At 41.8% G+C, this 26,155-nt stretch overlaps 1 protein-coding gene across 2 annotated transcripts in view; it reads right to left on the reverse strand.

Moving 5' to 3' along the window:
- LOC106003286 (collagen alpha-4(VI) chain-like) overlaps positions 1–26,155 on the reverse strand; it is a 118,488-nt gene that overhangs the window by 83,156 nt on the left and 9,177 nt on the right. For both annotated transcript variants that reach the window (XM_045088928.1, XM_045088927.1), the window contains exons 2-8: positions 24,749–24,837; positions 20,656–21,258; positions 16,391–16,996; positions 11,797–12,426; positions 5,580–6,125; positions 4,683–5,237; positions 946–1,280 (exon numbers count right to left, since the gene is read on the reverse strand). In XM_045088928.1, coding sequence (XP_044944863.1) covers positions 946–1,280; positions 4,683–5,237; positions 5,580–6,125; positions 11,797–12,426; positions 16,391–16,996; positions 20,656–21,258; positions 24,749–24,824 — 3,351 coding nt within the window. In that variant the 5' untranslated portion in view covers positions 24,825–24,837. The remainder of the gene's footprint in view (positions 1–945; positions 1,281–4,682; positions 5,238–5,579; positions 6,126–11,796; positions 12,427–16,390; positions 16,997–20,655; positions 21,259–24,748; positions 24,838–26,155) is intronic.

Here is a 26,155-nt window from a genome sequence, read left to right on the forward strand (position 1 = left end):
ATAAGCTTAGCTTTTCTCATTGTATCCAGCCTTTCACCCTGTTTCATTTCACCCATTTATTTATTTGTTATTTTATTACACATTCACTTATACTTCAACATTTCCATGGACAGCCGGCAAAAAAAAAAAAAAAAAAGAATTTGAACCAGCTTAATGTGTTCCCTTAAAAATACCTTCCAAAAATGGTCTTACAATGTTCAGATTTATCAATGCAAAAATAGTGCTCGCTTCGGCAGCACATATACTAAAAATTGGAACGATATCAATGCAAAAATACCAAAATTTTAATGCAGTTTTATAATTAAAATGGGTTATATTTACTCACAGAAAATTTTAATTTAAAAGTGAATTCCATATTTTAAGAAAGAAACCCACTGAATGCATGATTGAAGGAAAAACTAAATATAACTTGCAAAGTCTGGGGATGTCATTTCCTAAAAAACATCACATAAGACCTTTTCATCTCTGCAGTCTTTAGTGGGGTGTAGTTCTTGGGCACCAGGAAGGGAGGACCACTGACAAGCCATTAGCTAATTACTAAAGATAGTTCAAAGAGCTGACTGGAAAACTAATGGGCCCTACTCTACTTGATCGTCAGTGACAGATAAGGAACTGATATCTTCCAGGTTGTCTTTGGAATGAACTTGTACCATGGAAGAATCTGGATCTCCATGTTGTGAGCAACTTGAGGGCGGGGATTTATCCTTTTATCTCTACTAGCATTATTGAGCAGAGAACCTCTAGGGCTTAGTAAATATCTGTTGATTGAATGAAGACATATCCCTTGTTGGTCTTTACTGAGTAAGACTATGGTTTTCCTCTGTGTAAGCGATTCTACTGGAGATTCTACACAGAGTTTATTGGTTTATTGGCCTCAGTTACAAAAGCCTTATCCCTCCCACCCTGGCAATTGGTGCCATATCACGGGTTCTCAGCATTTATTACCTTCACTTTAGCAGAAGAGGGATGGATAGCATGATCTCCAAGGGACTGCAAAAAATCCGCATCCATTCTGTTGCTTGTGGAAGTCTGATGAATTAAGAATGTCTGAATAATATCATTACTATACTTTTTAAAGCCTGAGTCAAAGATAAGCTGGCCATTTGAGCCAGGGACCAAGTAGCGGAACATCAAGTCAAGGCCACCAGCATCACTACAGCTGATGTTGGAAAGCAAGGCCAACTGTTGCATCAACTCTGGCAGTAACCCTTGAAGCTTCTGCTGAACTTGCCTTGTGGGAGTGGAAATATCAATTCCTATGGACAAATCTATGTTGCATCCTTTGAAGGTAGAAGAGAAGAAAATCAAATTAGTCATCAATAGATTCATGACAGAGCCCAGAAGACATTAGCCAACCCTAAAAGAAGAATTTCCAGCCAACCCACAGAAATATAAGCTAAACAATGGCAGTGATTGTTTAATTTGGGGGCTGGTTTGTTACACAGCAAAGCTAACTGATACAACATACATATAACAGAGGTGTTTTATACCTCTGTTCCTCTGCAGATCCTATTCCCTCCACCTGAAGTGTCCTTTCCCATCTCCTCCACCCCAATTTGGCTAACCCAAACATGTTCTTCAAGTTGCAGTTCCAAAGAGAGCCCCTCCTTAAAGCCCTCTCTGACTCATTTTCCTAGGTCCTCAGGTTGACTTACCAAATGCCCCTGTATGACCATGCTACTTTACTTGAACTTCTCTCCTACTAACCAAAGATTCCTTCATAGTAGGGATTATATCATCTTACTTTTCCAATGCCTAATATAGATAGATATTCAGTAAGTGTTTGATAAATGAATAAAGAAGGGAATATAAATGAGCCTTGAGTATCTTTCAGCACATGCTGTACTATTTCCTTCTTCCTCAGAAGTTTCTTTTCTCATTCACCACCTCTGCACACTTCTTATTTCAGGAGAGCTTATTAGAAGAGATCAAGACTTATGTTTCTTCTATCTGAAAATTGTTAAGCACTATTGGAAGAGTATTATAAGAATCTGAAAACCCACTGATCTTTCAGGCTATACACACCCGCCCACTGGTGAATAATAAGACCGTGCACAGAATTCCAATGAGGAGGCCAAGTTGATCACAGATGCACCTGAATTAAAATCTGGACAAATGACTTAAAATGTAACTTAACAATCATGAAAGGGCCACAATTATTAACTACTTCTGGACAACAAGGATAACATGCAATTGTCCAGGGCAAGCCAAGACATGTGGATATTTTCTCCTTAGACCAGCATACACTGGAGTATTTGGCTCAGAATCAATAAAAACAAAACTGCAGATTTTAGGGGAGAAATTTGAAGAAAATAAATAAATACTGGCTGGACCCTTAACCAGGGAAAATGGTCATAAACAATGTCTCAAAGTTTCTCACGGATCTGAGATCCAGGGCTGAGCCATTATTTTTCCATCCCCTAAATAATACACTTTGTGCTAGGTGACCAAATGCTTCCAGAATTACCAAGACAGAAAATGCACTCCTTTATATAAAATCTTGATTTTGTTTTGACTTTTAAATCTCTAATTGAAATTCACCAAAAGGAGTTTTCACAGATGTAAATCCCATTTCTACATCAGATCTCATTTCAGAAAAAAAGGAATTTCCTTTCTGCAGTATGGTATATCATTCCAACACTTCTAATTTACATTTTCCCCCAGAAAATGTCAGTTGGCTTTATTCTGTAAATGCAAGAATATGCAAGCATTTTTTTTCCCCTTGTTAATGGAGAGAGTTGAACCTTGCCAGGTAATCTCTAAGGTCTTTATGATTCAGGTTTATGATTCTAGAATTCTAGAATTAATTAGGTTCCAGCCATTATTGAGGTGCTCAGCTAATTTTATCAAAAATTTAAAAGACAAATCTGAAGATGAATGTAAATCCTAATTTACTACATGGTACAAAATAATCTGGAAAGAGAAGTTAGAATCCTGTATCTCTTAGCATGCCTGGAATAATACTTAGGTACATATAAACAAACAAACAGAAATGGATTTTACGTCCTGAAAAATCTGAATTACATAATGCAGGACAACCCATAATCCATGCTTATTTAAAAAATAATTTCACATTTCCACTCTTTTCGATTGATTTCTGAATTCAGCAAGGACACGGCAAAGTGATATCCTTTATGCAGTAAAACAAAAATATCAATTTAATACTCAAGAAAATTAGCTCCAGCTTTCAACACCAAACTTCTGGAAAATCCAAACCTGGACTCCCATTATTTCCTATCGGCATTTCTTACCTCTTCCTTGCTTTTCTCATTTGGTAATTCGGTATCATAGTAATAGCATCTGCTTCACATGGAGCTGATGTAGAAATATTAGGCTTTATGGGTTTCATTATACACTCCTTTATAGGATTTCATACTATAATATACTTTACTATACTATACTACACTTTACTATGTATTACTATACTGTATTATACCATTGTATACCATCCTATGACATTCTATACTATATCATACTATACTAAACTCTTCTATACTATACTAACTTTCATGTTGCCTTACAATATCATACAATACTGTACTACACCACACTACACTATACTACTATACTACACACTATACTATACTACCCTCCTACTCGAAGTGTAATTTGAGTACCAGCAGGATCAGCATCACCTGGGAGCTTGTTAGAATTGCAGAATCCCACCCCAACCTACTGAATCAGAATCTGCATTTCAATGAGAGCTCCAGGTGATTCAAAAGCATATTCAAGTTTGAGAGGCCCTCTTCTGCTCTACCATGCTGTTCCAAAAAACAGTATAGAACAATACCTAGTATACAGACTCTAGAACAAGATGGCCTCAAGTTTAAATCTCGGCTGTGCTATTTACTTGGGCCAAATAACCTGATTTTGCTGTGCTTTAGTTTCCCCAACTGTAAAATACTATCTATTTAATAAGGTTATGTGAAGATTAAGTGTTTTAATATGTGGAGGCCAATGGAATCGCTCCTGGCACCAAAAAAAGACCATCTAAAGGTTAGCCATTCTGATTATAATGTGATTTGCTGGAGAATCTCACTCCCTCTGGATAAAAGGGAGAGTTGTCCATGAAGATATGATCTGGGTCAATGGCACGTTGTAAGGCAGGTCTTGGGGGAAGAGCAGACCTAGACTGTTGGGAGGAAGAACACCTGTCTCTGGACCTTATTGTTTAGGATAAAAACTCAAGGTGATAAAATGGTATTGAGGATGACCTCAGCCATAGGAAAGCTTCCTGGCAACAAAGTAGAGAGGCCTCTGTACAAAGCCACGTAGAAAAAGACCTGTTCAAAAGAGCGCGTATGTACCTGCTATTATTTTCTGCTTCTATTTTCCTTCTGGTATGCCCAAATCTTCAGTAAATTGTGTTTACAAATTCTAGTCTGGTTCTTCTATCTACAAGGAATAAACCTAAGAGTTGTAAGGACATTCTAGAGACAGACCTCTGAGAAGGGTCAGGCCCCTGGAGTCCAGAGTGGTGACAGCCATGAAAACGATTGAAAGAAACCCTAGGGAAAGGTGAACCACAGCATCAGGGGTTCAGGTCCACTGTCCTCCCCTCAGAGTGACCCTCCCTCCCTCCTCCGGCTAGAAGGATCAGTTTCATTTTATTAATAGAGACAACAGCATCCCTGAGACTTACAATGGGCTCCTAGATCAAATAACAACCCTCTGTCACTCACCTTGTGGAAGGCAGACCTTAAGAAGAATTTCCTTCTCCAAGTTCTGCAGGGACTCAAAATTCTCTTCATAGTATACTTTCTGTGGGTCATCAGTAATTTGCAAAAGCTGAGCACTTTTGGCTTCTCCCACCCCAATAGCAAAAATAATGATGTTCCTGTCCCTGAGAGCCTTGGCTGGCATGACTACATCATCCTGGGCAACCCCATCAGTGATCACAATCAAATACTGTTGAACATTGGGTCTCCCTCCTTTTGAACTGTCAAAAAAAGGCAGAGTGAAATTCAGGGCTTTCCCAGTGCGGGTGCCATCATTCATCTGCTGAATATTTGAGATGGCTCTGTGGATGTCCACCTTTGAGGAGTATCGGTCAAGCCTAAATTCTTCTCGGGGGGCTGAGCTGAACTGCAAAAGGCCAATCTGAATTTCATCAACACTAATATCAGCTTGGTTCACCATCCTCTTCACGAATCCCTTCATCTTTTCAAAGTTTTCCGGGGAGATGGATTCCGAACCATCTATCAGGAAGATAATATCAGCTTGCCTATTCTTACAGGCTGGGGACAAAAGGGAGAACAGAACATTACTCAGAGTCTGAAACCAATAAACTATAAGTCCCCAGGGACAGTCCAGGGTGGCATATAGACAACATGAAAATATTTTTAAAGGGGGCAAAAAAGGAAGCCAATGAGATATATTTTCTGTGACCCAGCACAAAGGAGGCACAGCTGATAAAGATAGAATCTAACCAGCTTATTTCATTCCAGGTAGTGGTCACTCTGTGTCCAACATTCACTTTTGGACCCCAATGAGTCCACACTTTGAGAATGAAGCCTATCTAATTAGATTTGATACATACACTTAGAGGGAAAGAGAGACTAGAAAGAAACAACGCTTACTCTCTGAGGAGCAGATGTCTTGTACCACATCTTTTTGGATGGCCTTCAAGGAATCAAACTCAGGCGTGAAAATCATCTTGTCTTTAGCTATCTCCTTGAGCTCCATAACATTAGCATTTTTTACTCCAATAGCATAAATGGTGACTCCATCTCTCCTCAATGCCTCTGCAGGCTCAGCCACTGGGTCCTCAGATTTACCGTTTGTGATGATGATGAGGTACCAAGGCACATTTCTGCGAGTGGTATTCGCAAAGACCTGAGCCATGCTGCTCAAGGCCTCACCAGTCATGGTGCCCCCTTTCTTCTGCTGGATGTCATCAATGGCTGCCTTCAGCCCTGACACACTGGAATACTGGTTGAGGATGAAATGAATATCAATTTCATCCGAGTACTGAACAACTCCAAACCGTACTCTGTCAGGCCCAATTTGGAACCTCTTTATGGCTTCCTTCATGAACATTTTCATTTCAAGAAAATTGTCATGGTTGATGCTGCTAGAGCCATCGACGAGGAAGTAAATATCGGCCCTCTCCATGTGTACACAGTCTAGACAATAAGAAGGAGCGACCTATTAGAATGGGGTGTGACATAGCCTGTAGCCAAAGCTGTTCATCCTGATCCCCACCCATAGGCCCTCAGCTCTCATTGTCCCCTTGAGAGCCAACAGCTTTCTACTGAAAGTACCCATGACTCTGTCTAAGGATATTGCTTGACCAGAAGCAAAACCAACTACATAGCAGGCAGGCCGCAATGCCTGGGCGTGAGTTTGGAAGCACCACCAACCAATGACTGAGAGGGGAGTAGTGGATACATACCCAGCTCCCTTGCCCTTTGGGTGGGACAGCTCTGAGGCGAACTCTACGCAATCTCCCTGAGTCCCCAGCAGAACTGAGCTCCAGCTGCCTACAGCAATTACCTCATTAATTCAGCCTCAGTTGGCTGCCTTCCTTTCCTTTCTCAAATCTCCAGCCCCCTACCATATTCCTGGGGGGCACCTCCCAGATAAATCACTTGCATCCATATCCTTGCCTCAGAGTCTGTTTCTCAGAGTCTGTTTCTGGTGAACCACACTTCAGACGTGAAGTAAGTAGTACTTGATATTTCTCAAATGGGGAAGTTGAGGGGTGCCTGGGTGGCTCAGTGGGTTAAAGCCTCTGCCTTTGGCTCAGGTCATGATTCCAGGGTTCTGGGATCAAGCCCCGCATCGGGCTCTCCGCTCAGCAGGGAGCCTGCTTCCTCCTCTCTCTCTACCTGCCTCTCTGCCTACTTGTGATCTCTGTCTGTCAAATAAATAAATAAAATCTTTTTTTAAAAAATGGGGAAGTTGAGGACAAGCCAGAGTAAAATAACAGGACATATTTGAAGTTAGGAATTTTCTGAGTATCCAATATTCCTGTGACCCATGCAAGTCAGCCCTCTTAAAATATAGGCAAAAGAGTATACTTGCTGAAACTTAATTAATTTAATATAAAATTTTCTGTTTTAAATGAGCCTTACTTAACTGAATCACTGTGTATGAAGGCTTAGACTCCAAAGGACAAAATGGTTCTACGTTTAGATCCTTTCTCAACCACTTGGTATCCAGGCTTGCCCCTTTGAGTCTCAATTTCCTAACCTGTCAAACGGCAATCTTAACACCTACTCAGTAAGATTATAGTGAGGACTAAATCAGATCATAGAAGAATAGCAGAGCTGATTATTAAAAATGAATAAGATCACCCATTGTCACACAGCAGATTCTTTAAAAAAAAAAAAGACACATTATTTTCTTCTTGCACCACTCAGAAAATGTGGTCCAGCCTTGTGTTTCTAATCTCTAGCCTCCCTTGCCCCAGGGAAAAATCAGGAGACTTTCCATGTTTCCTGGCTGGATGGGAAGTGGACTGAGGTGGCAGATGGGCTCCCTTGGTCAAGCCTTTCACTTGGAAGGACCTTGGTCTGCATGATACATGGGACACACTTATAAAGTATTTATTGTTTATCAGAATGAAGTTCAAAGGCAACTGGACACCCTGCACTATATCTGACAATTCTAGTCTAGCGGGGCAGATATTGGAAGGTGGTGTGACTTGGAAGGGTGTGGAAAATAGTTATCTACCTCTCTGGTAGAGTGTTTGTTGAATTCTTGGAGACTCAAGGGGAAGTTATAGAAAAAGAAGGCAGAAATGCAGAACTTACTAGAAGCCATCCATTCACTGATGACAGCTAGATGGCTTGCTCAAGTCTGCAAAAAAACATTATTGGGCAGGAAGAGGCATCTCTGGACCCAGCCCCAGGCAGCAGTAGTCCAAAGAAGCTCCACTGCAGCGCAGGGCCTTTGCATAGTCCAAAGGATCCCAGAGCCCTAAAAAGTGTCTGGCACTATACATTCATGCCAATCTTGGCAGATGGAACTTTGAGGCAAGAGGGAAGAGAGAGAATAACTTTTATAGTCTGGACACTGTTATGCTTCCATATCTATCACATATACAAAATGCTTAGCAGAGTCTGCCACAGAGCTGATGAGTAATAAATGGCAGATATTATAGTCATGATCTTATAAGACATTGTAAGTCATGATCTTATGGTCATCTGGGACAGATTTCTGGTAAAATTGCCCCAGCTTCCATTTACCTCTAACCACTCTAGATTTTGGACTGATTTTCCTGATTTCAGGTTTCATTTTAGCTGTTATGCTGTCTATGAATTAGAAAAGAGAAATGGAGGCTTCTTCTCCCCTTCTCCCCTACAGATTATAGGGAGTGGGTGCCCAAGGAAATGAAATTCATAATGATTTTGTTTCTCATTCCCATAACAGAGAAAGGGACCAAAAATACATGCCAAAGTGAAAGATGGGAATTTATTTAGATATTTTAAATCTCTAGACCTCGGCACAAGTAATGCAAGAAATTACAAGATTATTTATTGATTGTTTAAAAAAAAAAAAAAGCTAAGTGATTTTCCCCTGAAGATATAATCACAGCCTTGAATTTTAAGTTAATTATCTGCATTTCAAGTAGTCAACTTCTTTCTATTATCCTGATTTGAATCTTAGAAATATTAGCATGGGTGGACAAAAATAGAGAAATGAACAGACACAAAGATACTTAGGGTAGCTGGTAAGTGGAAAATTAGGGACTTAAAATTCAGGCACTTTCACTCCAAGGTGCATATACTTAACTGCTATGTTTTCTCTGGTGGTTTTTTTTAAGGATTTTATTTATTTATTTGACAGAGAGAGATCACAAGTAGGCAGAGAGTCAGGCAGAGAGAGAGAGAGAGAAGCAGGTTCCCCACCGAGCAGAGAGCCGGATGTAGGGCTCAATCTCAGGACCCTGAGGTCATGACCTGAGCCAAAGGCAGAGGCTTAACCCACTGAGCCACCCAGATGTACCTCTCTGGTGTTTTTTTGAAACTGCATACATAGCAAGAGCTCTCCTAACAAACTTCCTCTTAAGCAGCTCACCAGGTTACTGACTTCTTCCCTTTCTCTAGTCACACATGTGCAACTGCCCCTCAGAACAATGTATTACTTAAAATAGAACCCCTGGAAGATTTTACGAGTTACCAAGCACATTTAGGTATAGCTTTAAGAAAAACACATACTGGCAACAGGCCTTTGCGGGAAAGGACAACATACAATCTTGAAGCTGAGCAGCTGGGAATGCCTCGCCAGCTCAGAGTGGAATCCGCCTGCTTCCCTTTTCTGTTATCTCCCTTTTCTCCTCCCAAAAGTGCCTGTTGTTAGTTAGAGGAGTCCTTTGAATGTGCTTGTTTAACTATAAAGTTTGCCCTCCTTCTTGTTTGTCCGCAAGACATGTGACTAATGTTTGACCTTCATTGGCTCTTTTGTTGGTTATTGTTTCTACCTAATAAAAGTGAGACTGTGGAGTTGCTCGGGGCAGCAGTCTTTTCGACTGTTGTCCCCTGCTCCCTTTCTCTTGCAGCCAACTTGTTTGTGCCTAATTCTTCTCCTGTTCGCAGGCTGGAAGCAGCACACATGAATGATGCTCCCACAATACACTGAGTGCCCTCCCCATGGGACCCCCAAGGGTAACACAACACAGTTCTGCTTAACTCAGTGGAAGATGTGAAAATTAATAAAGGGAGGCTTCTCTAAAATGGAGATGGCAGAGCGGAAAGGGGAACTCTCATGCCCTACCACTTGTCCATTTCAGTCCCCAACAGAAGACTCCTCAGCAGGAAAGAAAGGATTATAGCCCCAACAGGAAAAGAATGAATAATGCATCTCCTAAACGAAATCAACTATCCCAGCAACTCAGCCAAGGGGAAACTGCCATCACTCTGAGCTCTTGCATTTTTCTAATGGACTTTCATTCAAAACAATCCCTCCCAATTTCTTTCTTCCCAATAAAATAATATTCTTCTCCTTTTTTTGTTGGACTTACCTACTGTTATTACTATAGCTTGCCTGTCCCGAATCGCAGTTCTCTGCCATTCCCAATTTAACCCATTTTTACTGGTGAAGTAACTGACTGTTTTATTTATAAAGTCAACAAAGAATAAGCCTACCAAGAATAATGTGGGTTTATACTCAGCCTATGTATGGCAGTTTTGTTACTACAATTACACAACAAATCAAATATTGTACAAATCAATAGGATGTGAGCGTAAATAAAAGAGGTTTATTATGTCTATGAAAACCAGACTAACTGCTTAGACAAGATCCAACAACGCAAATTGTTTTAAAGGAAATTGTTGGTGTACCAGATAGCACTACAAAAACTGAATTTTTGAGACTATCAAAAATCAAGATTCTATACTCAAATTGTTTCAAAAGTGGCTAAGTTTTCTTCCCACTCTAAAGAAACTAGAAATTAGGGGCACCTGAGAGGCTCAGTGGGTTGAGTCTCTCTGCCTTAGACTTAGGTCCAAATCTCAGGGTCCTGGGATCGAGCCCCATATCAGGCTCTCTGCTCAGTGGGGAGCCTGCTTCCCCCATTCTCTCTGCCTGCCTCTCTGCCTACTTGTGATCTCTCTCTGTCAAACAAATAAATAAAATCTTTTTAAAAAATAAAGAAACTAGAAATTACACAAACTATACTATTGGATGTTTGATGAAGAAAACATACGGAAATCCAATCAGCGGGGCTCATTTTCAAAGAAGCCTTGGCTCTACACAAAAGACTGGCAAATTAATGTTCATTTACATGTTAAGTTAAATTTTTTTAATTTCAAGAACGTTATCTTTTTAGAAATCGTGTTCTACTTCAAGAAAGTTAAGATTCAGTAAATCCATACTTACATCCCTAAGGCTTCTACTGTAAATTACATATTACATATATTTTCATCAAACTGATTAAAAAGGGGCACCTGGGTGGCTTAGTGGATTCAGTGTCTGCCTTCAGCTCCGGTCATGATCTCAGGGCCCTGAGACTGAGTCCCACACAGGACTCCTTGCTCAGCAGAAAGTCTGCTTCTCAGGCGCCTGGGTGGCTCAGTCACTCTACCTTCTGCTCAGTTCCTGATCTCAGGGTCCAGGATCAAGCCCCACCCCCTCCCTGCCCAGCAGGGAGCCTGCTTCTCCTTCTCCCTCTCCCTCTGCCCCTGCCCTTGCTGTAGTCTCTCTCTGTCTCTCTCTCACATCCTTCTTCCCTTCTCTCTCCCTCTCTCTCTCTCAAATAAATAAATAAAATCTTTTAAAAAATTTTTTTAAAAAGTAAAGAAAGTCTGCTTTTCCCTCTCCCTCTGCCTGCCACTCCCCTTGCTCTCTCTCTCTCTGTCCAACGAATAAATAAAATCCTTTTTAAAATAAAAAATAAAAATAAATTTTAAAAACTAATAAAAGGGATGAAGGCTAAGATAGGATGAGAAAGGAATATTCACTTTTTCTTCATATTCTTTTGCCCTGTTTGGAATCAAAACAAAAATAAATTTTGTGGGTTTTTTTTTTAAAGATTTTATTTATTTATTTGACAGAGAGAGACACGCAAAAGAGGGAACACAACGAGGGGAAGTAGCAGAGGGAGAAGTAGGCTTCCCACTGAGCAGGGAGCCCAATGCTGGGCTTGATCCCAGGACCCTGGGATCATGACCCGAGCTGAATGCAGACACTTTATCGACTGAGCCACCCAGGCACCTCCTTTGTTCTTGTTTTTTAATAAACTGACTCCAAAATCTTTCCTTTGTTGAGGAGTAGAGGAGGCAGGTATGTGGAACAAGCAGAGTGAAGGTATTTAAAAAAAAAAAAAATCAAATTTGGAAAAGGTTCTCCTACCTTCTTGCAGATCCTTGCCCATCCCAGAAAGGGAAACGCTTCTGTCCACAGTCTCAGGGCAGAGCTGGTTCTTAATCTTGTTTCCCACAACAGAGAGTTGCAGAAAAGATTCCAGCAAGATGACATGCTTCCAAGGAGGATATGACGCTATAGTCTCCAGGTCCTTACTCTCTGAGGCAAGGTGGGTGCCCACCCCATAGATGATAACCCCTGCCTTACGGAGGAGTGAAGCTGGCTTGGACAACTCATCTTGGGAGAAGCCTTCTGTGATGACCACCGCCATCTGCTGCACACCGTGCTTGGACCGCCCGCCCTTTTCCTCAATGAAAACCTGATTCCTTAGGAACTCCAAAGCAGCTCCAGTCTGGGTCCTTCCACTTCTTCTCCGGTAGGTTAATTTGTCCAAATACTCCAAGATTTGGGCTGGGTTCTGAAATGCATCTAAGGAAAACTCAAGTCGTGGTTTCTCACTGTAAAAGACCAAGCCAATTCTCACACCATCTGGATGAACGTTTAGAGAGCTGACAGTGGTCTTTAAGAAGTTGACAATTTGTTGGAAATTTGATTGCCTGTCCCAACTGAATTCCTCAATGAGAAAGACCAAATCAGTGGAGATAGTTGTCGGACATGCTATAAACAAAAACAGAAAGAAGGACTTTAGCATGAGAACAGAGTAATAAAGACAATATACTCATTTGGTATCATGCTATATTTTTATGTTGTACTATGCTATCTTTTTATATACTGTAATAATATATTTAGTATTACAAACTCTAAAAGTATATCATACTAATTTATATGAATGGGTTTTAGAATTTAGTGGAAGTCTTTATGAGCAGTATTTGGCATGATAGTCAAAGAACATCACAGGTTTCATACTTATCACAGAATTTTTCACTGGGAAGAGTATTCACATCACTTGCAAAATATGTAAATATGTGAATATCCACAAGAAGTGCTTTAAGATCAATTTCTCAATTTGTCAATGTCCATTAGAAACATCTGAGCCTGCCTCGACTAGTTTTTTTTCCCCCCTTTTTTTCCCCCACTGAATCAAATTCTCTATTATAGGCCTAAAACCTCCTTGACTTCATAATTTTTCCTCTCAGTACACATACAAATAAGAGATTGTGACTATTAACTTGTGCATCTTTCTCTGATAAATCTCATGTCACTTCAACAGAGACAACATGAAATGTTGCGATTGCCTATGAAAAGTCTTTGTCCACAAATTGGGCTAACTGACTTTTTCATTCTGCTATAAAAGAGCCTTTTCTTGAACCTACCTCAAATGGGAGCATGGAGCTGTACCTGCCTAAACTCCCTTCCAAGGGAGTGCAGACCCTCCCTCCAAATTTAAGATTTTGCCTGCCTAACGCAGGGAAACCCACTGTGTCCACATACATATAAGAACAGAAACCTCCCTAACACAAACCAAAATCACCCATGCAAAAGGCTGAAGCCAAGGTATAGAGAGTGGAGTCCTGTTAAATAATGTTTAGAGAGAGGGTGCCTGGGTGGCTCAGTGGGTTAAAGCCTCTGCCTTCAGCTCAGGTCATGATCCCAGGATCCTGGGATGGAGTCCTGCATCAGGCTCTCTGCTCAGCAGGGAGCCTGCTTCCTCCTCTCTCTCTGCCTACTTCTGATCTCTGTCAAATAAATAAATAAAATCTTTTTAAAAAAATGTTTAGAGAGACAATAATCACCTTTTGACTCACCTTTGGCCTCTCATGATCCTGTGATTTCCCTTTTTTATAAAGACCCTCAAATAATCCTAGATTTAAAGAGTGTTGCCCCCTGATTTTGCCAAATCTAAAACATGTTCTATAGAAACTCCAAAGCATCTTTGACTTCTCCCTTCCTTGATCTGCTGGTACCAAGTGCTATTACAGATGACCCTCGACCAACATGGGTTTGCCCTATGATGGTCCCTTATACACATGGGATTTCTTTTTAAGAGTTGGCACCAAAAGCCACAAGGCATTTATTTACAACTGCCCACCCAAGTCTCTAGGGACACAATCAAAGGTGCCTACTAGCTTCTGAGTACGAGGGAGGCCCGCCAAGGCTGTCAGCAGCCCCTGGGGCCCTGGGACTCGGTAGGGCTGCAGGTTGCCCTGTGTGCCCATGGGGTGGTTGGGTAAAGTGCCAGGGTTGGGGCAGGAGGCTGGGCTGACGCAGAGGAAAATGCCTAGAGGTCAGGGACAGCACTGGGCAGGAAACCCTGAGCTCCTGGTGTACCCACACCCTCTCACTTGGCTCTCCACACACCAGGGTCTCAGACAGACTCTTTCCATTGTGGTGCTCCTCCCCTCCACCTTCCAGAAGCCAGTGCACTCCTAGTGGGCCACATCTGCCCAAGTCCACAGGCTAGTGCTACATTCCCAGGCCAATAGAACATCTATACTACACCTCAAGGTTACTGCCACCAGCCACAGGCCCACCTGGCAGCTGCCTCCACGAACTGGAAACCACCAGGCTGTAGGACATCGCCATCTCCATGCCAAGCCTAACCTGTGCAGCCCTGGCTCAGCCTGCCTGTATGCGGATTTGTTGCAATAAATGTATGTACAGTACTATAAAAGTATTTTCTCATTGTTATGATTTTCTTAATAGCATTTTTCTCTTTTCTGGCTTACTTTATTGAAGAATGCAGTATATGATACATATAACATACAAAAATGTGTTAATCACTGTTTAAGCTATCTGTAAGCTTTCTGATCAACAGTGTGCTATTAGCAGTTATGTTTGGGGAAAGTCAAAATTTATATGGAGACTTTCAGCTGTTGGGGTGGGGTAAGGGCCCCTAACTCCTGAGTTGTTCAAGGGTCAACTGTATTTTTCTTTCAAGTTGTCTTCAAGATTCATTCCTTTTCCTCATTATCAGAGCCAGCATTGCTCTTGACCCAAGTAACTCCTCCATATGTGATAAATGACAGCTCAGATTTACAGTCTTCCTGAGTCTGAGGTGTCGTGTGGAACTCAGCCTGCCTTTTGAAGCCTTCATTTAAGACCATTTTGGTTATTTTTCCTGCCTAAAAGCCTACAGTTACTTCCCAGGTCCTTTAGGACCGTTGGGGTCCATCCTACCTGATCAGTCTCATCTCTCAGTACCTCTCATTACCTCTCACTACCCTCCCCCTCCTCCAATCGGCTCCATTTTTTCATTTTCTTCCACATTTATCCAGCCTATTTCCACTTCCGCTTTCCACTTACTGAAGGTCTTCCCCTTACCAAGAAGGCTCTTCCCTTTTCTCTATATATTATTGATGGACCAACACAATTCTGCCCAGGTCAGATTCTCCATTACCCATGCCCCTTTTATTCTACTTCAACTTAATGTAATGTCTTTAAGGTGCTTCTTAGTTCCTTATTATCTGTGCTTGGATTTTCCTCATCTTGTCTCACATGTGTTGGTCTCTCTGACTATAAAATGCAAAGGACTTTCAAGCTCTACATGTTGAGAGGTCTGGGCAGAGCTCTGATAATTCAGAGAAAGAAGGGATTTATCATTTCTGTTGTGAAGATCAACCAGAAGCTCTGCCAAGAAGATAACAACTAAAAGATGAAGTTTTGCCTGTGGGCATCTAGGCTGGTGATCTAATGCATTCAAGGATAGAAATAGTGGTGGGAAAGTATGGCACGTATAGAGCAAATGGTGAGTGGTTCAGTTTGGCTAATGGTTAGAACATATAAAGGGACTTAGCAGGACATAAGGTTCAGTGGTTCTCATCCCCAGGGGACATTTTGAAATATATGAGAATATTTTGAATTGTCCTTGGAGATGCTGTTGGCAGGGACCAGGAATGCTAGACCTCTGACAGTGAATAGTACAATCCTACACTATGAATGTCCTCCCTCAAAATGTTAATAACACCTTCCTTGAGCATTTTGAACACCAGCTTCTTTGGGGAGAAGTCTGAATTCTCCTTCTCCTAGAAAATGCATATGGTAACTTGAATTATTGTTCAGAGATATTAACTCCCTGCATCTCACTTCCATGGGAGAAATATACTTTCTTATTCCATTGATGATGACATGACTATATGACTTGCTTGGTGAATGGGATGTTAGCAGATGATGAAGCAGAGGTTTTAAAAGTGCTTATGTAATTAGGTTTTCTCTCTTGCACCCCTGCAGTTACCATGGAAATAATATGCCCAAACTAGCCTAGTAATTACAGGAGGAAGATGAGAGCTATGGAGCAGAGCCAAATGTAGATCAACCAACCCTCAGCCAAATCTCAAATCTGTGAAAAAGCCCAGGGAAGATCAGAAAAACCATTCAGTTGAGCCCAACAAAGATCAGTTGATCCCCAGCAGATCAGCAAAAATAAATGATTCTTTTTGGCCACAGACTTTTTGGATGGCTTCTTCTGCAGCCTCACTGTGATCGTAGTTAACTAACACATGGCATGTGCCTGAGGAAACCCCATGCCGCCGCCTCTTCCCCATCCACTGGTGCTGGTATCCCTGTACTGAGGAATCCAGAATTCTCCCCTTCTTTGCTATTCCCCAGAGTTTCTTTTTTTCTTTTCTCCCCTAGAGTTTCTGAGACCTCCCAGTGGCTGACACATGTAGGGACCAAATCTTACCTACTACAGGCTCCTTCTCAGATGCAATCCCAAACCCAGGCTGCCTGGTCCCTTGGATCACCACACCCACATCCTGCATCAACTGTCTGACTCCATCTTGTCCTTCCATCTCATATACAAGGGGTGGGGTTGCCATCCCCTCCAGTTCTCTCCTGTCGAAGTCCTGGACACCCACAGACATGACTTTCACGCCTTTCTCCCTCATTTTCTGTGCAGCATCCCAGAACTCATCCTCAGATCTGCCTGAGGTCATGACCACTGCATACTGGGGAACACCCTGGAGAAACCGGCTTCCCGCTGCCTCCTGGAAGAAGGTCTGATGAAGGTATCGCAGGGCTTTGCCTGTCCTTCTGGAGCCACCTCGGGGTAAAAAGCGGTCACGGATGTGAGCAGTCATCTCATCCCGGGTCTGGTAGGTATTGAGCAAAAATTCAGTATGACCTTGACCACCATACTGAGCCAGCCCAATCTGGTACTTGTTCCTGCCAACATCCAGGAGGTCAACCACTCTGGAGATGAAATTCTGCATCCACTGGAAAGTGGCCCATGATGTGCCCTGTGAGGTGTCGGCAAGAAAGACCACATCTGCATAAACCTGGGAGAATTCTGGAATTGAAAAGAGGAGGAAGAAGGCAAAGACATAGAAGAGAAAGTAAATCAAATCAAGATCTCATGAAAACTGAATACAAGGATGCAGGAAATATAAGAAGGAGAGGTGCTGTATTTATGTAACAATGTACATATTCTACTTCACCTCCTCAGTGTGAGCCTTTCACAAGACTCTCTCCCTCTTGCACCCTGCTGCCTTTGTTGTCTGTTTTATTACACTGAAGCACCTCTTGCCTACTCTTCTTCCACCAACGGAAGAGGCAAGGGAAATGGACATATATGGAGGAGTTATTTTGTGTTAGCTATTTTTATACTCATTTGATTTAGTCTCCAAAAACCATCCTACTAGGCAAGTGTTATTATCTTCACTGTACAGATGAGAACATTGATGTGAAGAAGTAAAGCTGCTTGTCCACACTCACCTAACTAGAAATTGGCACAGGCAGGATCAAGAACATAGGTCTTCGGGACTTCTTCTGGACAACATGGCAAGACATCCTTTTCTATCCATGAAGACTGTGCTCATTGTTCAACCCCCAGCTCTGAGGTTCCTTCACCTAGGAAGTGAAGTGCCCCCAGGTTCTCCAGTGATGGCAGTCAGCTCATTCTCCTGCCTTCCCACTACACTCAGTGTGTCCTAGCTCTTACTGTATTTAGGTGTCCTGGTCAGAATATTAGGCTTTGACACCCCTTCTTACCTTTTATCTTACCCTCCACTGTGGAGCACAGAGTCTGAAGAATGCTTCCTGAGAAATCCAGAAGGGTGTTAAAGTTTTCAATGTTGAAGAGATACTTCTCAAATGGCTCACTAGCTATTTTTTCCAATTCCTGGATATCCTGAACATTGACCCCTACCACATACACAACCACTCCATCTTCTTTTAATTTGTTGGCTGCCTCCTGGACTTCATCATTTGACTCCCCATCTGTCACCAGGATAACTATCTAAGGAACCCTGTCCTTGGCCCGGCTGCCAGCTGCCTCAGTCAAATAGCATATCCTGATAAACTCCAGGGCACTTCCTGTGTTTGTGCCTCCTGTACAGTAGGGAAGATTCTGGATCTGCTCCAGGACCACACTCTTCAGAGGGTACTGGTTCAGCTGAAAGGCTGGGTATATGTTGTCATTATACTGAGCAAGTCCCACTCGGACCTGGTCACTGGTGATGTCAAGCCCCAAAACCACAGAATAAAGGAAGTTCTTCACTTTCTGGAAGTTCTGGGGTCCAATGCTGGTTGAGCTGTCTACTAGGAAGACAATGTCTGCTAGGACTGCCTCTCTGCAAGCTGCAAGAAGGAAGACAAAATCTTGGAGTCATTCAAAATGCTTGGAACTAATGGGGCAGAATCATATACAGAAAGGAGAGTAGGGCCAATCAGACTATACTCTGTGGCCTTCAGACACCCAAAATTATAATGCTCAGAGAAGTAACAACATTCCCTGTGCCTTTCCTTCCCTCAACTCCATCATCTCCCGAGGGTTCTGTCTTGTTCTACCGATATGTCCAATCTTGGAACTCACTTGGACATCCCTTGAATCTCATAAAGAAGAAAACCCCTTCTTTAAAGGGGTATATGTAGCAGTATGCTGAGAAAGGAGTTGTCCTCTTTCCAGTGATAATAAACTTCATCTCTACAAGTGTGCTGGTACCAACAGGCCAAAAAGCTGGAATGTGTCCTGTGTTTCATTATATACATCATTGTATCTCCACCACATAGAGCCTTGTGATCTATTTATCAACCACCTTTCAAAGACTTGGTTTTCTTCTCTACAGCACTGAAATCTTTATACCAGCCCTCACACTCTCAAAAGGTTGTTTTGAGGATAAAATAAGATAATCTACTGTAGCAGACATTATTTGTGCTCTGCCCAGGTTCTTTTGAATTCCTTTTCACCATTTTTGTGCTCTGATCGTTGGACTTCCCTTCAGCTGTTGGGAGCTGTTTTGCCTACTCTATATGAAAGCCTAGCTGAAGCATAATTTATATTCCTGAGTTTTCCTGTAGAATCAAGCTAAAACTACCCTTCGCTTGCCTGAGATTACATTCTTCCTTTCTTTCCTCTACCTCTCTGTCTTGCACCCCCCCCACATCCTTACCAATCTCTTGGGAGCACTTCCATAATAAATAATGTATATCCAAATCCTTGCCTCAAGCTCTGCTTCTGGGGAATGCAATCTACAACACTTGTCCTATTGGAATGGATCTGGTCTTAAAAACCTGGGACCAAATCCTAGCTGTGCCATCCAGTTATGTTACCTTTGCCCTCAGTTTCCTCACTTAAAAAATACAAATAATAATACCAGTTGCCTCACATATCTATGTAAAAGTAAATACTAATTACCCTACATATCATACACATCCCATGGGTCTAACAAAGAATCACCTTGCATATGTATCTATCAGTCAGAAGGGCAATGTAAACAAGTTTGTCAAATAGTATAGTACCAAGAAAATGGTATTTAATATTACTAGGTATTTAAAACCTTTTTGTAAACCCTAGAGTGATACAGAAAAACAAGGTATATGATTTGGCTGTACAAATGCAATACTACCACCACACACCTGCAGCAACAAATGGGTAAAAAGCTTCAACACTACTTCCAATTTACCTACCTTATGTAGAAATGCCAAAATAATGAATAAGTAATGAAGGCTTATCCTCTTTGATGAAAACCACCAGCAAGCTTCTCTTCCTCTGTTCAAAGTTCCTTTCTTTCTCATAGAATTAAGTAATAAACTCCTAAAGGATTTCTGCAAGTCTCTACCCCATCACCACCAACAGGAGTGCAAAGCTAATGACAGTTAGATCATCATGGCTAATGGCCATACTGCTATCACCTCTGATGGGCTGAACACTAGGATAAGCACCCGACTTACATAATTTTATTTAATGACTTCAACAACTCTCTGAGGCAGGTACTACCACTCTAGGAAGAAAATTTAGATTCAGGGAGATAAAGTAACTTGTTCGAATTGACACCGTTAAGAAGTGGAAGACTGGGATTTGAGCCCAGACCTTACTTTTCCCTAAATTCATCCTCATAACCAATACTTTATACCAACACAGTGGCAATAAAATAAGCAAGCTTCCTGGAGGGTCTACTGCTGCTCTCTCTTCCTCAACCCCCCACCCAGGCAACATGGATAAGTTAATCCAGGAAGAATATCATTCTAAGAACAAATATTCTTCCTCCAAAACCAACTTCCAATACATCTGCTTAGAGAACCAGCATATGGCCCACAGGATTTATTTAAAAAGTTGCTAAGTCTCGGGATGCCTGAGTGGTTCAGTGGGTTAAGCCTCTTCCTTCAGCTCAGGTCATGATCTCAAGGTCCTGGGATCAAGTCCTACATCGGGATCTTTGCTCAGGGGGAAGCCTGCTTCCCTTCTCTCTCAGCCTCTCTGCCTACTTGGAATCTTTCTGTCAAATAAATAAATAAAAATCTTTAAGAAAAAAAAAAAGTTGCTAAGTTTTTGGTCAATGATTGGAGAGGAGCTTTGAGTACAAATAGTTTAGTGAGATTGTAATATTAAAATTCAATGTCCACACAAATGGAAAACAAGGATAGTGGGAGAGATGAAGAAGAGATAAAGCTTTGAGTCCTGTGACTTCTAGATTAGAAACAAGAAGGGGAAATTGAAATTCTCTGTACCTGGAAAGCTGTCATCAGCAGGTGGAACTGCCTTTGCCAAAGTATTGCACAGCTGTTGCCGCAGCTTCTGAGCGTGACTGCCCAGATCAGAGAATTTGGGAACAAAAGAAGAGAACTTCTCCTCCGGACTGCTCGCAATCTCCTTGAGCTCCGCCAAAACTGCATCTTTGACACCAACGGTAAAAATATGGACGCCGGCCCTCTTCAGGGCCTCGGCGGCTTCCCGCACACGGTCCTCAGCGGGGCTGCTGCTGATCACCATGGCCACCTGAGGCACATCCTGGGTTGCCCGACTCCCTGCTGTTGTCTGGAAGTGCTCATCTAGAAGGACCTGCAGGGCCAGGCCCAACCTGTGGCCCCCAGGCCTAAATTGAAAGCTCTGAATTTGTTTCAACACATCGCTTTTGCGGGGGTAAGAGGAAAGTAGGAATTCGGAGTGGAGCTGGTCGCCGTATTGAGCCAGCCCCACGCGGATGGACTCTTTGCTGACATTGAAGCTGTTTACCATGATGTACAAGAAGTTCCGCATGCTGCGGGTATGTTGGGGGTTGATGTTGGCGTCCACTAGAAACACGACATCTCCCACGGACGCCTCCCTGCAGACTGGAGAAGAGAGTCAATTCAAGATAAAACAACACAAAATTGACAGCTACCACTTGTTGCCGTCACAGCCCACAGATCTGCCTGCACAGCTCTTTGACAATAGCTAATATGCACAGCCTAAGCGTATCGTCAACTTCCTTTGTCTCCTCGTGGCCACCATCTACCCTTGTTCACCAGCCACTCTGTTTCATTTCAACAGATATCTGATCCCTTCAGTGAGATCCCTGACTATGGCTCTCCACCCATCCCTTAAATTTAATAAAAGAAAATACTTTTGACCAGTAGAGGATGTGTTGTTGCCCCACCTAGATCTTTGCTGGCTGGCACACCTGTGCCCCAGCTTCTACAAGTGCTAGAGTTAACTGCTCCCCTCTGACACTTTGTCTAGAGACTTGTCCTTGGCTGTAGTGAGCAGAGCAACCACATCTGGAGACATCTGGAAATTTATACCACCTTGGTGGCCAATGGTCGATCATATGGTGTCACAAGTACCTGGCCCCCTTGCCTTGACTGAAAAAACTCCGGTGTCATTTATGTTCCAGCATCTTCCATGGCTCAGGCCAAGGCTGGATATTACCTGAGATTACGTCCTTGCTTGGCTTCTTCACCCCCAGCCTATCTTATTTCTCTTATTCCCTTACAGGTTGTTCTAAAGAGTATTCCCTCACAATAACATGTTCACCAAATCCTTTCCTCAGGCTCTGCATCTAGAGAACCTGACCTAAGACCTCTGCTTTCTAGCTTTGACCCCTGGCATTCCTTAGCTACCACCAGCCCCTTTCAGTATTATCTTCTGGCATTACCATAAGTGTGGCTCCCACTTGTCCTTTGGCTCCCTAAACTCAAGCCTGCACTGTACAACCACATCTCCCAAACCCAGTTCTAACCCCAGAAACCACAACCCCAACAGTGACCAGAGGGAGTGTCACTCCAGCTGGGCCCACCCTGGCCTCCAGCATGGAAAGGATCAGACACCAGGTGGCTGCAGGACTGGGGCCAAGAGCTCATCTTTCTGCTTCTCAGATTGCATCTTTCTATGATAAGGGTTTGATCAGATGACCTGGTCTCTTCCAACTCAAACATTGCACTGCTCTGGCAAAAAGTAAACGCATGGATTGAACACTGTGCTTGTGGGGACCAAAAGAAAGGAAGAGGTGATTATGATCTCCCTGTTCATCAGTAACTGGCATGACTGTTCCCCCCACACTTGGCAACATGATTGCCCATGATGATGGTAGGAGAATCCATGAATCAGCAATAAGAGAGAAGAGAAACAAAACAGAAACTAGCTGAAGAGGATGTTAGTTTCAAGTGGTTCAACAATCAGAGGATGATTATGCCACACTGATTAAATACATCTTGTATTTGATCTTGTGTCTGGAGGGTTAAAATACTGGCTGGGCCTGGCCCTGTACATACTGTCACCTCTCCACTTGGCTCTCCATGGTCCAGGCTCCTTAGTCCAAGTTCTCACAGCTGCCATGTGTCCCCTACATGCTCTTCCATCTGCTGAGTTTCTTTCTCTCTCTTTCTTTCTTTTTTTATTTTTTGATAAATCCTCATAGAATCGTGTTCATTTTTCCCATTTTTTAATGTAACATTCATCAATTTGCTTATTCAACTAATAGCAATCGCCCCAACTAGACAGTGGGCTCTGTGCAGACAGACACCCTATCTTTTGTTTGTTTGTCCATCACTCAGGTATCTAGCATAGTCACCAAAAAAAATATTCAAGGAAGGAAATATTTGGAAAAGAAGGGAGGACAGAGGAAGGGAAAAAGGGAGAAGATATCTCTTATAAGAATGGAAATATTGAAAATTAATGAAACCAAATAAGGGAATCAGAAAATTTTAGAGCTAGAAAGAACCCTATGAGATTATAGAATACAATACCATAGCCACTAGGTACATGTGGTGATTGAGCACTTGGAATGTAGCTAGCACAAATGTGAAAATAAATTTAAATTTTTACTGAATTTTAATCTAATTTAAATAGTCACATATGGCTAATGGCCACCGTATTGAAAAATGCAGGTATAGGGGTGCCTGGGTGGCTCGGTCCAATAAGCATCTGCCTTTAGCTCAGATCGTGATCCCAGGGTCCTGGGATCGAGTTCAACCCACATTGGGCTCCCTGCTCAGCAGCTAGTCTGCTTCTCCCTCTCCAACCCCCTCTCCACTCCCCTCCCTGTTTGTGCTCTCTCACTCTCTCTCTAATAAATAAATAACGTTTTTTAAAAATGAAAAATGCAAGTGTAGAAGAATGAATCCAGTTTGTCCATCTCACAGATAAGAACAACAAGACCTAGAAAGGCATAAATCAGTTAGAACAGACCAGTTAAAAACCAGGTCTCCTGACATCCAGGACTGCCATAAAGAAGATTAAATTAAAAGTCTATATTATAGAAAGGCAAAGACCCTGTAAGAGTTTAGGCAGAGAAGGGCTGACAAAGAGTGGTGTGCTCCAGGGACACTAAATCACTTTAAGTTTCCAGAGTCCCACTTCTCAGAGGTTTGCCTAATCTTGGTCATAAAGCCAAGTGGAATCATGATTATTGAAAAGGCAGATGGATCTTGAAGCGTTATTTCCCTTTGGCTCTCCAGAATGCAATGCTGTGTAGGAGTGACTGAGTGTTTTGTCTCCTTTACATCTCTTTCAGAGGAGATAAACACAGACATAAGAGTGTTGCCCTGATCTTTCCAATCAGGAGAAAACTCACAGTTGTGGAACGGTTTTCCAGGCAAAAAAGTACGGGTTCCAGACGTACACCTGGAGAGATGTGTGGCATTTTTATACATTGTTCCTTTTCTTAACACCTCTATCAGCCCTTTGTCATTTTAGAAGGTGTTTGAAACATGAAGAGACAGACTGTCATGGTTTCTGTTCCCAATAGCGGGGAGTCAGAACTGAAGGGAAAATTTAGAGAGCTTCATGTGTTGTTGTCTTTTTCCCCCAACAAATAACACTCTGTGTAATTAAATATTTATATTTAAACCTTAGTATTGTCTCAGTTGGGCTTCAGGCTACTCAAACAATCTTTTCTTCCTGAGACTTTCATGTGAAAAGTCACAACAATCTGTTAAAATGACAATACAAAAACAATACAAAGGTGTCACTGGCATTTAGTGAAGTGATCCATCTTGTGACGACAATTACCTCTCAGAACAGCTCTGCCAAAGGAGACAAAGCAAAATGCAGAATCAAGAGAATAGGCCTGTGTTTACAAAAGCATTTGAGAGCCTGGTAATGCATTCAGAAGTATAGCATTTTTAATAGCTTTTTGTGTGTGTCATTTGAGACTTAGCTTTGAAAAAAAAAAAAAAATCATGTGCCCACTGCTCCCTAATAGCTTCTAGATTCTAAGCTCTCTTGAAAAGAAGTATTTCCCTTCCATTGATTATAAAGCTTCTGTACTATCTTTTAAGACAGTCACTACCATAGGTCCCCGGGAAGGTCATCATTTTTAGCTTAGAGAATCCAATGCATTACCAATTCTCTGTGACTTGATGAAGCCAAAACTAGCTGCAAGAAAGATGAACTCCCAAAATGCCTTCCAAGTCTCCATTCTGGATATGGACCTAGGGAGGGAAGAAAAAGAAAAAAAAAAAAAAACCTCATAATTAATATTCTGTCTTCATATGTTTAAAATGAGTGCATCATGTCATATGTTAATTATATCTCCAAAAGTTGAATTTTTTAAAAATATATATATATAAAGATGTCTTTCCCCAGACTAATGGAAACTTGATTTAAAAAAATAAATAAATAAAGGGCTTGTTTCTACATTGTTTCAATTATGCAAGGAAGATGATCTTGCTGACCCAGCTCAGGAGGAGTTTTGTAAACACCTGGCATGACTACCTCAGACTTCACTGTTTAAAGTTGTCCAGATATGACCTGAGAAGTCTGAAACATATGGGGCATGGATAGAATTTCTGTCTCACACACTGAATTCATTCAGTGGAACATAAACATTTCTGGATGCTTTTGTTTGTATTTGTATACAAGCATTGGACAACCTTATAAATATTTGTGGCATGCAGAAATATTCAAATATCTTGGGAGCACATTGGCCTGATAAAATCAGGATAGCCTGGAAATATTTTACATGTTCCCAGAAGAAGCTGAATGTCAAAGTTGAATTTATTTCTGAAGGCCTCCATGAAAATTATCCAGTCCCAATTCCATTTCTGTTTTTTTTACTCTAAAGAAGTCCACGTTTTTAAAAATAAGAAATTCGTGTTGAATGAGGTTTCAAATGGAATAGGGAACACCTTCTCTTTATATTCTTAGCCAGCCATCCTCGGTATCTTCAGCGAGCTGAAAGTAAGGATTCTTAACAGACTGAGTTTGAATCCCAGACCCATACTTAGTAGTTGATCTCGGGAAAGTTGCTTCACTGCCCTGTGCCTCAGTTTCCCCATCTATAAAATTAGAACCAGAATGGCATCTACCTCAGAGCCTTGCCATCAGGATTAAGTGAGCTCATTACTGTAAAACACTTCACCTATGCCCGGTACATAGAAATCACTCCTTAAGTGCTTGTTAAATAAAATAAGTCTCCTTGGCTACCCACTAAGAAGTAAAGAAGCCTCTAACTTGAAACTCAGAATCTGCAGAAGTAGAGGAACAGTAATACTCTGCATTGTGCACTCATAAGGAGTTTATTTTGTGTGTGTGTTTTAATTTATATTTTTTACTTAATTCATTTAATTTTCACTCAGTTGATTGATATTTTTTAAGTTACTATGCTGATATCTCTGTATTCCTCACCTCAAACCTGGGAAAGGCCAACAGAACAGACCTTACTCTGCTCCTCTTGTTGATGGAAATGAAGAAATGGGGCCCCAGCAAGGCTAAGTAGCAAACCACAGCTACACGGCAATGGACTGCCAG

The sequence above is a fragment of the Mustela putorius genome, unplaced genomic scaffold, assembly GCF_011764305.1.
Source record: "Mustela putorius furo isolate JIRA1106 unplaced genomic scaffold, ASM1176430v1.1 tig00003834_pilon_pilon_pilon, whole genome shotgun sequence".
Taxonomy (NCBI): Eukaryota; Metazoa; Chordata; class Mammalia; order Carnivora; family Mustelidae; genus Mustela; species Mustela putorius.